This window comes from Natrix helvetica, assembly GCF_964273705.1.
Source record: "Natrix helvetica genome assembly, chromosome: 1".
Classification (NCBI taxonomy): domain Eukaryota; kingdom Metazoa; phylum Chordata; class Lepidosauria; order Squamata; family Natricidae; genus Natrix; species Natrix helvetica.
The window spans coordinates 126193533-126211531 of NC_138548.1; the positions used below are offsets into that span (position 1 = coordinate 126193533).

At 42.7% G+C, this 17999-nt stretch overlaps 1 protein-coding gene across 1 annotated transcript; it reads right to left on the reverse strand.

Annotated features, from left to right (window-relative positions):
- Positions 1-2916: 2916 nt before the first annotated feature.
- On the reverse strand, positions 2917-17078 carry LOC309384458 (dnaJ homolog subfamily B member 6-like). The gene is made up of 8 exons (XM_081938037.1): positions 16956-17078; positions 15218-15327; positions 14393-14452; positions 13076-13189; positions 8900-9004; positions 7057-7159; positions 5044-5114; positions 2917-3448 (listed from the first exon to the last, which is right to left on the reverse strand). Exons 1-8 carry the CDS (start codon positions 17018-17020, stop codon positions 2937-2939), a joined length of 1140 nt encoding a protein of 379 aa, XP_081794163.1. The 5' UTR covers positions 17021-17078; the 3' UTR covers positions 2917-2936.
- Between the last annotated feature and the right edge of the window lie 921 nt (positions 17079-17999).

The window sequence follows — 17999 nt, forward strand, 5'->3', positions numbered from 1 at the left end:
GGGGGTGGGGAGCACGATTGAAATGTCTGCCCAATGGTCAAGATTTGATTAGGTCGCCCCCTCCCCTCCATTTTTTCAAATTGATGGGGTGCGGTCACGGATCTCGATTTTAGCTTTTTTTTTTTCTCCCCTGAATTTTTTGCTGCCCAGGGCCAAAGTCTGTCCACTAGATTTCATGAATGCGAAGTAGGAATAGGAAGAAGGGTTTAGGGCGCGTTTATAGCACCCCTGCACTCAAAACAGCCCTGCAGTATAATCTCCCACACTGAATCAAGAGAGTGACGTTTTTAACAGAGTCCTTAAACTTTTTCCTTAAAAGATCTTATGACTATAAATAGAATTGTAGGAAAACCTGCAGGTCTGCTTGCATAGTATATGAATACACTGTAGATTGGATGGCAGAAATAGGCAACAGTGAGTCAGCTTTTGGGGTTCCTGCCACTGCCGTTACTGTTGTTGTTTTTCAAATTGTATCCTCCCTTTTTTTCATATACAACTCAAAGTGACAATCATACCTAATCTCCCTCCTCTTTATTATGAATAATAAAGCAGGTAAAAGATGGAAGACAGGAAAAAATGTCTTTGAATACAACGGTGACATGCATAAAAGTTGGAATAGAAATAGAAATAAGAGGGGAACAAATTATATATGTAATAATAAGAGGGAGATTTAGAAATTGAATGGTGGTAGTAGTAGATATGTTTAAGCAATATAAAATGAAAATGAAATGTAATAACTATAAGTAATACTATGTTTATGTGTACTAAAATGTATGATACCCAGGTATCACACTGTTCATGCATTGATATGTATAAGCAATATAAAATAAAATAAAAACTTGACCAAAAAAATTCCTCTTTTGTTTCCCTCCACTTCTGTGAGGTGGGATGGCCTAGACTAGAGAGAGAGATGAGTTGCCCAAGGTCACCCAACTGGCTTTCATGCCTAAAATGGGAGTACAAGTCAGTTTCCTGGTTTCTAAGACAGCATTTTCACCAGAACACCAAACTAGTTTTTATTGATTATAGTATTGTCAGACCAAACACTTCAGAGTTCCCAATCTTAAAAGGTTAAAAAAATATGGGGAGTTTGTGCGGCAGAAAGATTGATATCAGCAATAGGAGGACTAAATTGTGATGCCCCAGATATTTGGGGAGCTGAGAAAAAAAAAGTGCCTGGATTCACAGAAACAAGATAATTTGGTTGTTGACAGTTTAATGTGTTCTGTGAAACCAGCTATGGCTTCATATGTCAATTGTGTCAATGGTGCTTTATTCAATCAGCAGTCTGACCTGCATGTTGAGACAATTGGAAAGTCTCTCATAAATTATAGATCCCTCCCAGTGCAAAATTGCCTTGCATGGTTACTACAGATAATTAGAAACTCTCAAGTCTGCTGGACCACTGCCTTCATAGTTGTTTTTTCGTTCCAGAATATAATGGAATACAGAAATTAAGTATCAGCTCATTCATCAGATATATCTTTCACTGAACCAATGTATCGTATGTCAATAGGGACAACTTCCTTTGAATTAATAATTTGAATGGAAAAGTAATTGCACATGTACAGGATCAAGCTTTGTATCACTGACAATTTTTCCATGTACCTAGTAAAAGAATGTGACGTTCAGTAGCATATAAACGAATACTCCTCTTTTTATTTTTTAGAACAATCTCTCTAAAACAAATCTTATGGTTTTCAAGATAAATGTCCTTGGCCCTTAATTATGGTCCTGTTCTAAATAAACTATGGTGTCTTACAAGTGGATAAAAAGTAAAAGGTGAATTCAACTTCTGGGTTTTTGATAATATGGAAATGGGTTGCTATTGCCTTCTTTCAAGCAGATGGATAAAATATCAGATTTCCCCTTTATAATGCATAGCACAATAGAAACCATACTTTGTAGTTTATACACTCTTTATACAGATTTTTTGTGTGTGTGGTTTTAGTCTGCATCTACAGTATTACCTTATGTTCTATAGTGGAATTTCTTATATATGAGAATTTGAAATTACTCATCCTGTATGTTTCTAGGATGATTAGAATAAAAAGGAGTCTGCATTTTCAATGATTGTGTAGAACAAGTTCCACATGCATGGTTACCGTATCATACCTTAATTTACTTCTTTTCTAACCAACTATTTAAAAAAGCAGAAATGTGCCCAATTGTACACTTGCTATCTGTGGTGGTCCATAAACTCTGTCAATACTTATTTGTGAAAGAATTTGATGGTGATGGAAGGCCAGACTCTAGCTGAGAAGTTCAGCTAGCTTCCTTAGTTTTATTGAATTTTTATTCAGCCCGTTTCTAGTCACAGGCACACCTTCTGCGCCATCATTTAATTACAGCATTTAATGCAAAAAAGATGGTAAGCCTGATTTTAAGACCCCTGCAAAAGGGACATCAAACAGAAAACTAATTGCCTGGTTTCACTACCATATTCTCTGCGGATCTAAAACAACCTGTTTATTTAAAATATTGGTGGAAAAATGTACTTTGGGGTAAATGCTAATACTTTGGAATTATGTCTCTCCTTTTATAAATTGGGGGGAGATTAAAATGCTGGATATGGCAGGCTTTTGGTTTCATCCAGCAGAAGGGGGTTGTGTCTTTTTTTTGTTTTTTGTAGAAGGATTTTTTTTCAGAAAACCAGACTCTTCCATGATTTAACTTAATTCTCTCTAAAACATTTTCTTTGAGAATTCTTTAGATATGTACATTGTGCAATGCTAAAATCTATGTTCTGGACAAATTATCCAGATTCAATTTATACATTTCACTGATCTTGGACATTTCTTGTAGCTCCCAATTAGAAGGACCTTAGCAGAGGAACATCTGGAGAACATCTCCAGGGAATAATGAAATTATGGATACCAATAGCCAGATTGTTACATTTAATGGACATAGGTTGTTCCCTTCCTGCGTTCTTGAATTCAGAGAATGGCGCACATGATTGATTCCCTCTCTCTGCGGGAAGGAACAATTTCAGGAAAGACATACTGTACATCATTAGGGGCAGCACGGTCCTTCACTGCTGGGCTCTTTGGTACGTCAACAATGATTTCTACTTTTGGCACTTCAGGTGGCTTGTGCTTCCTCTGTTTCTCAATGTTGTCTCCTGCTCCTGGACTCTTGGCTCTGATGGCCAATGGAGCAGATGCCACTTCTTCACCGGGTCCCAGAGTTCTTGTGTGTGGTCGCCGAGTGGTACTCCGTCTCTTCTTTGAGCCCTGGGCAAGTGCTAAGTACTGCCCCACATTCTCCATTTCAGACAGGCTGCAGGCCATGGCCCGATGCAATTGTTTGTCTTCGTTGCTGGGGTAGGCATAAGAGAAGTCAGCACTCTGCGATCGTGGTAGAGCCCACATGTCTGCTGCAGAGCTCAAGACCTCAGGTTGCTCCTGCTGGATAGGTTCAATTGTGGCTGTCAGGTTGCTGCTGGGATCTGAAAGAGGAAAATAAGAGGACGCCAAGAACAATATCCCTTCATATTCCCTTCAATGTTACCCTATGTCAGGGGTGTCCAAACTTGGGAACTTTAAGACTTGTGGACTTCAACTCCCAGAATTCCCCAGCCAGCTGGCTGGGGAATTCTGGGAGTTGAAGTCCACAAGTCTTAAAGTTCCCAAGTTTGGACACCCCTGCCCTATGTGGTTCAGGAAGCCCTTCCCCCTAACACTGACTCCACATTACAGTATTAAATGGGGGGAGGGGAAGGATTTCCTGAGCCACAGGGGATTGCAGAAATAGCATTTGTATAAAAATGTGAGAGATTGAGATTCCTTTTCCTAGCCTGCCCATCGACTCTATCGTTTGGCTGAACAACATTGAAGGCTGGCCTACCTTGCAAATAAATATACTATTCAGAGCCGGGTAGGAACAGAACTAGGGAAGGGGCTCTCTCTTCCCACAAGAAGCCAAGTGTGAAAAATCCAAAGCTGGTCTTTAGAACAAATGGGAAGGATACACTTCCTGTTGTTGTGGCCTGCCAGTGGAGCTGGCAGCCGATTCGGACAGTGAGGAGGTTGGGGAGGAACATGAGCCAGCCCTGGAGTCTGGGGAAGGCTCTGAGGGCTCTGTGTCAGAGGCAGAGGGGGGGCCAGGGCCGTATGCCAGTTATCAGCTGTCTTCAGAATCAGACATCAGTGAGGCAGATGAACAGCTGGAGCCTATTCCCAGTATGTGCATGCGCAGAGTTGCCAGATGAAGGGAACAGCTAAAAACAAGGGCAGACTTGGGAGTAAGGCCACAGGTGGACAATAAATGGCCCCTCCCAGAGGAAATAAAAGAGGAGCGAAAGGGGAGTGGAGTTTGCGGGAGACAATTAGTTCCCTTAATTGGTTTGTGACTCTCCGAGATTTCTTGCCAAATTTTGCAGATATCAGCCTGGCAGCCCTCCAAGCCAGATAAGGTCTGTGACTGTAAATCCTCCCTTGAAAGACTTCGTTGGATATGAATGAAAAGAATTCACAGTAAATTAATAAAAGGGGTTTTTGTCGGGACAAGGAGTTGCTTCATGCTCTTGGGAAGCCTATAACACCCGTTACAGGATGTCTTGATGCTGGTGGCAAGAAAGAAATGTATAAAGGAAAGCTGGCTCGTGGCAGTCTAATCCAGAAATGTGTAGCCTATGGTTTTCAAGTCTATTTGTTAGATTTCAACATTTCTTACACTTCCAGTTTGTGGGGGAAATATGAGCATTGAGCCGTGTGTGTGTGTGTGTGTGTGTGTGTATCCATCCGTCCAGATTCAGGCAGGGATATGAAAATCTAACAAATATGATGATTCAGAGAGAGAAAGGCAGGAGAACATGGAGCAGAATGGAGCCGCAGATTAGAATGTGGCCCACTTTTGATCTAGTGCTTGCATAGTTGCCACTGGATAATGAGGTGATGTACCCTCTTGTCTCCATAAATTTCCTTAACTAGAGTGAGTTATGTAACTTCTTTCCCCCTGTTGCAAGTATTTGCACCAAAACCCTTTCATCTTCCTTCCTAGTACATATATATCCAATGGTTTTCTCCAGAACAGATATCTTACCTTGGGCGTCTTCCACTTTGAGCAAACCATTCTCATCAATTTCTAACTTCTCCTGTCCATGTTCAAGAATCCTGCAAAACAGCCCAATTTCCTTTTTTGTAGGAACTGAAACATCAACCCCAGAATATTTTGGCCACTTACCATCAGTCCTGCCCCCACCCCCGAGTCTGTCCTTGCAGAGGGGCAACATTGGTGATTTCATCTGTAGCTTTCTCCATCTAAGAACTATCAGCCAATACATCACATTCTTCAGAAGTGTTCAGCTTGAAGGTGGTATTCAGCTGGTTCGCACCAGTTCCCATAAACCAGTAGGGGAAATTTGGCCTGGATCGCCGAACCAGTAGCAACCGTTGGCTGAACTCACCCCCCACCCGGTCGCCTGGTCGCCACTCGCCTGCCCCCTGGAGCCACCACACGCTCACTGTCTGCCTCGGCAGGGGAACACACCATTCCCCGGCTTCGGCCTTGCCTTGGAGCCACCGCCTACTTGTTACCCGCTCGATCTCCCCCTCGCTCACCTACCTTTTGTTCCAGTCGCCTTGGTGGGAAGGGACACTTTCGCGGGAAGCCTCCAGCTGCCGGTTGTTTTTGGCTGCCTTCTGAGCAGCTCCACTGTGACACCGTGCATCCGGCATAGCAGGCCACTCTCCTGGATGGGTCCAGTTGCAAGTGGCACAGGCAGGCAATGGGGTGCACTTGTGCGGCCGGCACAAAGAACAGGACGGCAGTGACAAGTCCCATGACCATCGCTGCCATTGCCGCCCTGTTCACGTCAGCCATGCACGTGCCCCCCATCAGCTGCCGGTGCCGCTTTCCGCCAGCCTCCGGACCCAGCCAGAAGAACGGCCTGCTGCACCGGAGGGATGGCGTCACAGCAGAGCTGCTTAGAAGGCAGCCACCAGCCCCAACCTTTAAGGTACTTCACTGCGGGAGGGAGGGGAGACCATAAAGGGACAGGCAACCAGAGGAGCTGCCTTCCGAGCAGTTCTGCTACAAAAGGAGGCAGAAAGGTTTGGCTTCTCTCTGCAGCATTCAATGTGGCTCCTCCTTCTCAGGCTCATACACACAGAGCATGCATGAGAAGGAGGTGAGAGGCAGCCAGGTTGAATGCTAGAAGACTTGGTAATCTTTTCTGTGGGTTCTGTGGGAATGGTGTTGGGTGGGCATGACTTCGTGGGGTGGTGCCGCCCCACCTTGCCATGAGTGATGTCGAGTTGGCCATGCCCACTCAGCCACATTACCCTCCCATGCCCACCAAGCCACGCCCACCAAGCCACGCCTACAGAACTGGTAGGGAAAAAAATTGAATCCCACACCTGGTTCAGCTTATTAGTTTGACTTGGCTATATTTATTTATTTATTTATTAGATTTTTAGACCGCCCCTCTCCCAGAAAGGGACTATAGTAATATGGTCCAGTGTATAAGGCTTTAATGTATTCATAATCACATATAAATAGGTTTTAATTCATGTCTATAGCTTACAACTATATAAAATTCCCAAGAATTGATGGATGAACTTTAATCTAAACAAATAATTTGATCGTGGGAAAAGAATATAATAAATGGTAAAGTTCTATTCATCCCTAATTGAAAAATATGAAAATGAACAAGGATAAAACTAAACATCTGAAGAACTCCTTTTGGCTATTAACAAATAAACAGATTGACAACCAGAAATCTTCACCGAAACTAAAAGAAAATAAGTTGCAGTGGGAGAATATTCATTTAGAAAAGCTTCCTGGATAACTTCAATATTTTTTTTACAAAACATATCATTTAAAAAAAGATATGGGTATAAGCAAGGCAAAAGTAGTGATCCTTTGGAAGAAAGCTGCTTTAAGTTAAACAGTAGTATTAACGTCTTCCCTGTAAGCAGGAAGTATTTTGGTGCTTCTAATCTCTAGCATTATATCATCTACTATTATTTTTTGGAAAAGTTGCTTCGCTTTAGTGGAAATGATTGAGGGAACAAGCTATCCCCAAGAATTACATGATCATCCTCATCACCTCACCTTTTGGTGGTTATCCGTTTGCCATTGACATACTTTGTAGAAGTGGAGATGGAGCGAAATCCTATTCCCAATTCAGCACCAGGGCCAAAAGTAGTATAGAAATCTGAAAAGGGAAAAAGAGGAGAAGGAGGAGGAGGCGGAGGCGGAGGAAAGTCAACATTTATTGCTGAGGGGAGAGACAGAAACAGAGATAGAAGATATAGAATCACAGAATTGTCACGATGACACCACAAACATCATCTAGTCCAGCCCTCTGCAAGGTGCAGGACGACCAATTAAACCAACCTGTCCAGCCACTTCTTTAAAATCTTCAGAGCTGGAGAACCTATGGCCTCCAAGGATAAACTGTTCCACTCTTATTACTAAACATATTTTTAAAATGAAATAAACCTAAACAAAATGTAGATAGCTGCACTTTTTATTTGTTATTTCTGGTTCAAGCTTTTTGGGCCCTGGAAAATATTCTTGTTTATCTTTTCTTTATGTATCTGCTGAACCAGTGGTGGGTTGCTCTTACCGTCGCTATTGGTACGCTGATCGCGGTCTGTCCGTGCACAAGCCTGACGTGCACTGCGCATGCATGCGCAATCCACCGTCCCTGCGACACCCAGCTGCTTGGTGGGGGTGCGCAGGCTCCGCATGCTGTGCGCCAGTGCGCAGTGTGCCTTTTGGCATAAATACAGCTATAGAGTGCAGGCGGGTGGGTGGGCAAAACGAGCCACTGTACTGGTACACTCTCAGCTGCTCCAGGCCACTACCGGTACGGCTGAACTGGTCAGGACTGGCAGCAACCCACCACTGGGCTGAACATGGTCCGTTTGGTCTTTTCTGTAGGTTGAACATCCTACGTTTCTTCAGCTTATTCTCATTACATAAATCTTCAGTTCCCTGGATCATTCTTGCTACCTTACTCTGTACTTTCTCCTATCTGCCGAAATCCTTCTGGAAATGTGGTGCCTAGAATCTCACAGTTTTCCATGTGTATCGGAATAGAGTACCGAGGGGTAATGGCTTTATCTGTCTTAGATATGATGCATCTTCTGGTGTACTCCAGAACTATGTTAGCCCAACTAACAGACGCTTCATATTTTTGATTCATGTTCAGCTTATTGTCTGTAATCATACCCAAGTTGTTAAATGTAGTGTTTCATAGCCGTATATTCCCCATCCTGTAGGTGTACCTTACATTTCTCTTCCTAAATGTAACACTTTACAGTTCTTTCTATTAAACGGCATCTTGTTTTATCATTTGGGGTGTTGCCCAAACCTCTCACTTTTTTATTCTGCATAACCTGATTAATTCATCAATCCCTTCATCTAGGTCATTAATTAAAATGTTGAATAATCCCCTAAGAGATTATAGAAGTTTTCCCAGGTCAATGGGAAATATATTTTGGTGAACAAGGAACAAGACAAAGAGGAATACAAATGTAATGGGGGAATTAGATTTATTTATTAATTTATTTTATTTTAAAAACTCAAGCATTTGAAAAATAGCATAAGTCCCTAAGGGTAGATAGAGCCAGACCAGGCTTTAAAAAGCAGAAACTCGTTTTCAAAGCCATAATGTGGTTTCTCAGCCTTGCCTCAGCATATTATATGAACCCAGCCATTGTGGTTTTGAAAGCATAGTTCGTGGATTACTGTGATGTATAAATTTAATCAGCTATAAATTATTTCCACAACCCATGTTGAGCAAACTCAAGCCTGGTGCAATATACAGTATGAAGCCATCCTCCAATGATGCGTTCTGAAAACTGTGCAATTATCATACACAACAACTAGGGCACAAAGACTATTCTGCATATGAGAAAACAAGGGAAGGGAGAATGCAGAGCCTTACCTGTCTGGCCTGGAGCATTATAGGAGCAATAGGAGAAAGTAGCACTTCCTGGCATGGTCCAGGTAGATATTCCTCCAGGTCCATCAGTATAAGATGAAAAGTCTTCTAGAAAGAAAGAAAGAAAATTAATAAATTGAAGATATCATGAGGACATGGTAGATGTGGTTGTTTCAAGCATTAGATTTATACTATTACTATGACTTTATTCCATCCAGCTCTCAGGATTCTGGATGATGTATAAATAATAAAAATCTGCAATTATATTAAATAAGCTTGAACAGATAATGAAAGTTGTTATTGATAAAACACATCCTTCAATGAAGGCTTGAGATTCAGATAAAAAGCCTATAGCTAGGAGATCAAATACTGTACTCAAAGTAAATTAAGTTGTGATTAACAATGCTGAAAGGGGAAAAATAGGTTTCAGCTACTAGGTATCAGGTATTTTGTATGCTACCTTTTTGGTTCCCAAATGCCTCTTGAGGACTTTTATTTAGAGATAAACAATGTCAAAATTTAACAACCTTGAATCCAGGAGGTTGACTTTTGTAAGAGAGGCACTCCCATTTTTGCAAGAACTGATCAAGGATATTTCCAGAAAGGTTCACTTTTTTCCAGCTCTTGACTATCTGGAACTGTTTGGATGACATGTCACTATCTGGATTCACCCAAGCAGTAGAGACCCCAAAAGTTAATCAAACGGCCCAACAGTTTGTCTGTTTTTAATTGGACTCCAACTGCAGCCTACAACTTCTAAAGACTATTGGGCGTGTTCTGAAACACAAGTACAGTTTGTGCAAAGTAACCCAGACACAATTTGGCACAAATTGAAAAGTCACATTAGAAAAAAGAATCCTCAGGGCTTGCGGTCCTTGTTCTTTAACAATTTCTTTAACAGGTACATTGCAATGAAAAGAGATTTCTGGTAATAGAAAGTTGAACTTTAGTGGTCCACTAAATGAAAGACCTGGTTTTAAGCTTACATACTAAAGATGAGAACAGTTTCTAGACAAGGCACCTTCGCTAAACTTTTGTTGCTCAGCTATCGTAGGGCAATGTTGACTGTTGCAAGAGTGCATGACATCACATACTTCAAAGATCTTGTTTGCAGGTGCTAGTTGCAACATACATCGCAATACAATAAGCCTTTTTCTAACATTGGAATGTCTGTTAATTAAAAAGAGGCCTGATGGAACCCCAGATAAGGTGGGGCCTGGTTGGTTGTAAAAGCCTATTCAGGTGAACTTCCATTTGGGAATGGCCCAAACAACAACTATGTTCATACATGGTCTAGGAAATAAACTAGAATTTGGGTGAGTTCACACAACATGATTTACAAAATAACTCCTCGGATTAACAAAACATTACTTATAAACTTTTGTGTGCAGGGATGGTTTCCTGTATTAGTTGGTACCGATTCGCTTCGCATGCGTGCGCCCCTGCCATGCATTGCTCACACATGTGCAGTTGACTGTAAATTGTTCTGTGCATGGGCAGAAACATGCCGGCAATGGTAGAAGAGACCAGGGAACTGATTCAGGGGCGTGGCCAGCCTGGGTTGCTGCCAGGCCAAATCACCACTATCAGTTTGGCCCAAACCAGGCTGAACTGGGAGCAACCCACCTCTGTTCATGTGGTTTAGTGCGATACATAATGTCTATATATGGTATTCTGTAATCTAGCACTTGATACATTGGCAGCTGGAAATAATGTGGTTGTAATTTCCTGCACTTGGCACAGTTTGGATTTTTTTATTAATAGCTGGCTGCAATTGAAACTTGCTTATCTTCAACCTTGTCTTGTGTTTTTCATTAATGTGTAAACAATTTGTATTGTATTTTAATTATTAGTGCTACCTTCATTGTAACCTCTACAAAATAATAGGTTGTATCCAGGACCCCCTGAATTCTTCAGCTCATTGATGCCTTCATTAAGTTTCTGAATGTTTGTTAAGGCTCAAATATTTATTATATGAAAATAATTTAATAACTGCTATTTTGACTAATAGAACTATGAATAACAACAGTGACAACAACAACCATGGATATTGACAGCTTTGGGCAACCATGCTGTAACGAGAAAGGTTTGTTGCTTCAATGGCCAGATTTTTTGTTGCTCTTGTTCCTGAGTCTCTACATCAGGGGTGTCCAACTGGATTTCATTGAGGGCTGCATCCGGGTTGTGTTTGACCTCAGGGAGCCAGGGTAGGCGTGACTAGGGTGGGCGTGGCCAGCTCAATGTCACTCATGTTGGGGGCATCTATGGTGACCCAAGCATTCTGCCAGCAAAAACAGGTTCCCAAGTTCCGTTTTCAGCTGTGACGGCCTCCTGCAACCCACTGCCAGTGAAAACACGTGGCCCTCCCAAGCTCCATTTTGCTGGTAGAGGTGCCACGTGCCAGTCCTTCACTGCTTCCAGGGCGGCCCCGCGGGCCAGATCTAAGCACCCCGTGGGCTGGATCCGGCCCCTGGGACTTGAGTTTGACACCCCCTACTCTTCTGTCAATATTCTGGCTTCTTTTCCCTTTTCCTGCAGTAGAGAAGAAGCAGCGATTTTTTCCTCCTTTTCTTTCTTTAGGAAAAGAACATAACTGAAGGAGGAATGCCACTGCATTATCTCCTGTTTGATTTTTCTTTGTGTTTTAATGTTTTAAATAATTTTCTTGAGTCCCAGGCTGTAAATCACATGCAGCGGCTGGACACTGTCCAAAAGTTTTTCTGAAGCAAAAGATTACCATCCTCCAGTTCTGTTCAGCAGGGAGATTTCCTGCTATGTGATTAATTCTAACTAAAATTCCAACTTGTCTGTTGATTGTTACGTGCTTGAGTTCCAAGGCAGCTCTAAATCTTTTGTTGCCAGAGAGGCAAATGGCAAATTGGAGCTTCCCATTTCCCACCCATATGCATAGGTAGACTGGACTGATTGTTGATATGTTTAATTATTCAATGGTTATATTTATACTCCATCTTTCTTTCAAGCTCAGGGCCCATACAACACTCATTAATTTTTATGCTAACAGTATTGTGGAAGATATTGTGCTGCAGGATCATGACCTTCTTTGGCTATACATGGATTTTAAGCTAGATTTCTTCAGGGTTAGTCCAATACTCCTTCAAAGTGGCTTTTGACTTCCAGGCTTCCTAGTCAGCATGACTATTACTAAGACTATTACTAAGAATTGAAATGCACATACTGTATTTGAGTGGCACCAAGCAGGGGTGGGTTCTGGCCAGCTTTACTGCTGGTTTGCTCGTGTGTGCACTTTGTGTGTGCGCGCTGGATGCACGCTGCATGCACTGGATACACGCTGCACACGCATGCGCAATTCAATTAAAATTGTTCTGTGCTTGCGCAGAACTCAAAAACAAGATGGCGATGGTGACGGCGGCGACCAGGGAACCATTTCAGGGGCATGGCAGGCCTGGGTCGCTGCCGGTTTTGGCAACCCAGGCCACCATACCATTACCGGTTCGGAACCATTAGGAACCCACGTCTGGCACCAAGGTTGAAAGAAGCATTGCTACCATACCAAACTGATTCCTGCTTAAAAATTGATGGCAAGGTAGCTTTTTCAACAGAATTTTGCCTTGAGTGGAGAGTAGGCTTAGGCTATGGGATACTCATACCACAAATCCCCTCCTGCCCACCCCAGCAACTGCTCATTCGAAGCTATTTTCTAACTAATGAGACTTGTTCTTGTACTTAGTATGTGACTATTTGTAGTTAGTAAGACTTTTGCCTAATTAACTTCATTTTGCATGTCCACTTTTAAATCTCTTCCTTTGGTAAATATGGGGCATTGGGTGAAGAATGTTTACAGTTTAGGATAATTCCTGTTTGTTTAAGATAATCAAGGGCACCCATAACAAATTTGTGACATCAAAATGACAAATATATAACGATGACATCACACAAATGCTATATTTATCTACTTATGTCATGACATCTTATACAATTATCTAAGGAGTAGCATTTGCATGATAACATCATTATGCACAAGTTATCCATTACCTATACACACCGTGGATGCCTGTGTGCTGGTAGGGCTGGCCAAGACCTCACCACTGAAATTTGGAAGACCTGGTGCCCATCAACAATGACAATACTGAGCTAGAAGTGCAATTTCCAAGGCAGCCGGTTTCAATGTCACATCCGCTATGCACTCGCTGTACTTACCCAGGATGTCAGTGAAGGGATCTTGTCCTTCAAAAAATTCTCTGAAGACCTCATCCGCATCTCGAAATGTGAACAGATCAGGGGTCCCTGTTGAGCTCGGGCATGCTCCCGTTCCTTGCAGAAAACAAATCAGACACCCACCCATTATAAATGCCAACTTTCCCAAAGGAAGGAGATGATTTGCTAAAGACAGCTGGGGATGGGAATGATCCCTTTGCCCATAGCAGGTTGCAAGCAGAGTGTTGTGGCCCACCAGTGGCCAGCAGAGTTGGCAGCATATTCAGACAGTGAGGAGGTTTGGGAAGAACGTGGGCCAGTCCTGGAGTCTGGGGAAGGCTCTGATGAGTGCTCTGCATCGAAGACAGAGATGGGGCCAAGGCCATCTGACAGTTATCAGCTGCCTTCGGAGTCAGACATCAGTGAGGCAGACGAACAGCTGGAGCCTGTTCCCAGTGTGCGCATGCGCAGAGTTGCCAGATGAAGGGAACAGCTAAGTAACAAGGGTCGACTTGGGAGTAAGGCCACAGGTGGACGGTGAATGGCCCCTCCCATTGGGAATAAAAGAGGAGCGAAAAGGGAGGAGTGTTTGCAGGAGACAATTAGTTCATTCCTGCATTCTTGCCAAGTATTGCGGCGTCTGAAAAATATTGGCCTAGCCAGTCTCCAAGCCTGATAAAAGTTTCGTAATTGTGAACTATCTTGAAAGACTGTGGGCCGGGACTTTGCTGGAGAGGAATTCACTGCAAATTAAATAAAAGGGGTTTATCGGATTCGGCTTTGTGCTGCTGGGAAAGCCTAGGTCAGAACAGAGAGCCAGAATAAGCACGGAGAGAATTCTATGCTGAATTGGAGGACGGGAAGAAAAACCCTAACTACAAAGGAGTGCATCTTTAAGATGCTGTAAAATAAGGGCATCACATGCGCCTGCAAGCGCGCACACACACGCACATACACACGGGGGGGGGGGGGGGAGAAACAAAGGGGGCAATTGTAGAAGTACTAATTAAATATTAAATCCTCTTCATTTTGAACAGTTTGGCCTTTTTGACACATGAATGTTCATGAAACTACATATTCAATTTCTATTTCCTGATAGAATAGAAATTGCCTGGATGCAAACATAGAATGTCATGTACAGGATGGATATTGCCCTGGGGTGCTAAATGGACTCACATCCTTAAAGAGTGGCATGGGGAAGACTAGGTTCCGTAAGAGGCTAATTGTGCAACAAGCACCATGACTAAAGCACCAAAGACTTCAATGCATGCACAGAGAATATGATCTCTCTCCCACTTCCATTCAGAATAGGATGCTTACCTGTACTTAGATTTAGAAGACCCTCAACTCCATAGAGGTCATAAAGGTCACGCTTATAATCTGGAACAAAGACAATGGAAGGGGTCAAAATTCCCATTTTAAGCACATTCACCTTTCACTACACTAGTTGTACAATACCATCTGAATATCTAACCTTTCTACAACCCTTCAACACTGAGGCCCAATGACTGTAGTCAGAAGCTAACATTCAACATCACTTTTAGTTCCTTGATATTGTTCTCTGTTTCTTCCTTAGCAAGAACCAAAGGGTAGAGAGGAAACCCAAGGAAAGCTCCATGGGTTGTGTGTGTGTGTGTGTGTGTGTGTGTGTTCCAGCATAACTCTGGAATGCCTCGAGCAATTTCAACCAAACTTGGTACACAGATGACTTACCCTCTGCAGAAAAATACTGTGGGGCAAGACACGCCTAAAAGCCCTCGGGGTGTGTGTTCTGTTAAGATACAGCCTATTGTGTCTTAAAATGGCTTCTACTGTACTGCTGTAAAATGGCTTCTACTGTACAGCGCAGTGGAGTTGCCATGGTAACGACTTCACAGTACTCCACAAGGGGGCTGCCTCTGGTAAGAGGGAAAAAATCCAATATTAGAAATTATGTTTGGTCTGGATATTTTCCCCCTATAAATAAATACCCGGACAATGCTGGGCTATGGCTAGTACATAATAAATTATTGTGTATGTGGAGTACTGTTCTACTATTGTGTCACACAAGGAGGGAAAACTAGAAGCCATCCTAAAGTAAAGTAAATCAGAGAAGAGCTCTATTGAAAACAAAATGGAGCACATAAAAGGTTCCTGATCTCTTACCATCTGACAGCACCTCATATGCTTCTGCTATCTCTTTGAATTTTCTTTCAGCATATTCCTTCTTCCCTGGGTTCTTATCCGGGTGCCATTTCAGTGCATTTTTCCTGTACCTAGAACATTCCAGGGAGAGAGCGCTGATTATGATAAACCATTTCATGCTAAACCAACAATGAGATCTTTAACCTCAGACAGTGTGATAACCATCAATTGGCAACCAAATAAATGAAACTTGAAAAGCCTCTCTGATAATAATTTTCTCCAGAAGGTACTAATGGCTCACAACTACATCCATTTTAATTGTCCCTTTAACTGAATGTATACATTTGTTAAAGATGCTTACTATTGCAATACAGCAAGCAAAATCCCTACAAAAAGTAATCCCATTGTACCTATTATTTCATATGTATGGCTAAACAGTGTTTCTTGGTGCTTACAAGCCAATTTCTCTGCATTCTCACAAAAAGTCAAACATTAGCCTCTCTTGCATCTCACTCAGGGGTGAAATGCTACCGATTCGGACTGGTTCACCCAAACTGGTAGTAAAAAATGTTACCGGTTCGGTATTCCCAACAATCAGCTGCACGACAATCAGCTAAGATGTGCAATTTATATTAGCTAGAATCGTCGGATTGCCTGCTTTCTAGCTAATCTAAATCGCGTGGCACAATGGATTCCTCCCCTCCCCTCACTGTTCTACTTACCTTTGCAGACTTGAAAGTCTTCAAAATGTTCCTTTTTTAGCACTGCACGGGTGCACCTCAGGCACGCACACACGCACAAACCGCACATTTGGTAGCAGACTCACTGAACCGGTAGCAGACTTCGGAGGATTTCACTGCTGGGCTCAGTCCAAATGTCAGTAAGAACACTAAAGAATGCTTAACTGTATGCTGTAGATCCTGTCTGTCTCATACAATATGTAGCAGGAGTGCACAAACTGTTTTGAATCTGAACATTTTGGAATTTGAAACACTACACCTTACTCGGAGTGCTAGTTCGTATGCCTGACCAGCCATTTAGATCATTTTCAAAGTGTTTGAGGTTGAAACATCCCCATTTTAATCTCAAAACACTTCCAAAAAATTCAAAGATACCTATTACGCAGTTGAAATGGATGCACAGTCAAATATTCAAAATGGGTGTATATTCAAGCTTTCAGTTCAGAATGTTTAGAAGTGACAAGTTTTTGGCACAGTCTTCTCCAAACTGGAACTTTCCCAAAGGTGTTGAATTCCAACCACCTTCAACATACACAGTGCAAACAGTGATATGTAGTGGTGGGATTCAGCCAGTTCGCACCTATTCGGGAGAGCCGTTTGTTAACTTTCTAAGCAGTTGGGAGAACCAATTGTTGGAAGAAATCTTGTTTATTTTCCCACTTTACAAGGCTAATCCTGTAAGGAAGGCAGGAAGGAAACATTCTGGTGTTGTTTCTATCCTAATCTTTATTGCCCTGTTTACAGAAACTGCCTCTCTGATTAACCCTTATTACATTATAACAGCTAAGGCGAAGCGCCCATCGATCTGAGTGACGTTGAGTTGGCCACGCTCACCCAGTCACATGACCACCGAGCCACGCCTTCCCAGATGGTCATTTGGGCAGAGAACTGGTTGTTAAATTATTTGAATCCCACCACTGGTGATATGCATTGACTTTAAGTCATGAAAGCTGTAACTGTGCAGCCGAACACAAATGGAAGATAGTTTTAGCTTTACAGCTAGGCAAAGGGTTACTTACGCTTTTTTAATATCATTTGAAGAGGCAGTTTGTGGGACGTTGAGTGCTTGGTAGTAATCCACCATGGTGTTATTTCTTTTCGGTGAGGCCGGCTGAAAATCAAGAGAGAAAATGAATTGACTGTGATATGCGCTATAGATTTGCACTGCTGTCTGGCCATTCAGGTACACAAGTATTCACATGCTCTAAATAAATAGGTCTCAGTACTGGGAGACTATACCAAAAATATCAGTTACTTTCCTGAGGAAGATGAAAGGGAAATTGAACTTGCAGAAGAACAGTAAGTCACCAGATGTAAAAGAATTCTGCAGCAAAGACACTCAAAATATGGTACTATTTTTCATTTTATTTTATTTATTTATTTTATTTGATTTCTAGACCGCCCTCTCTCCCCGAAGGGATTTACTAGTAGTAGTAGTACTGTTGTGTCGGGAGCACTAAAGCAGAGGTCACTCAGGTGGAGGAGCTGTTCTGGGATGACTCTCTTTCTCTCTCTGAAATATGGGACCGGCCAGGCAGCTCGTGGTGGAGCTGGAAATCTCCCCCATACAGGGAGGTACGTGCAACTTGCAACTTTGCAGGAGGTCCAACGTGCAAGGAGTAGTGCAGCCCTCGCCTGCCAAAATGAGGTAATGTTGCTGTTGTCACCGCCCCGAGTCCTTTTCAGGAGAGGGGGCGGTCTAGAAATTCGAAGAAAATAAATAAATAAAATAAAAATTGTGGTTTTGGGGGTGTTTGTGGCACAGGCAGGCCGAAGCAACGGGTGTCAGCAATCCATGACTCTTTCGTCCCCTTGCTGTGGCTTCCTGTTGACTGAGCCCTGCTTCTCACTCTCCTCTCCCAGTCACTCCTCTCCTGGTTTGAGAAGGGAGGGGTGGGGGATGGAGATTTGCTCCATATTCTAGAGCGGGAGCAAAGCTTCATCTTTTGGCGGATCTCACAGGATCTCACAGATTCTTCCGGCCCTTGTTGGTGCTGCGTGACTGGGAGATGCACAACTTCCTCTCCACTCCAAGACACTGGCTGGCCCGTGAGATAAGAGAG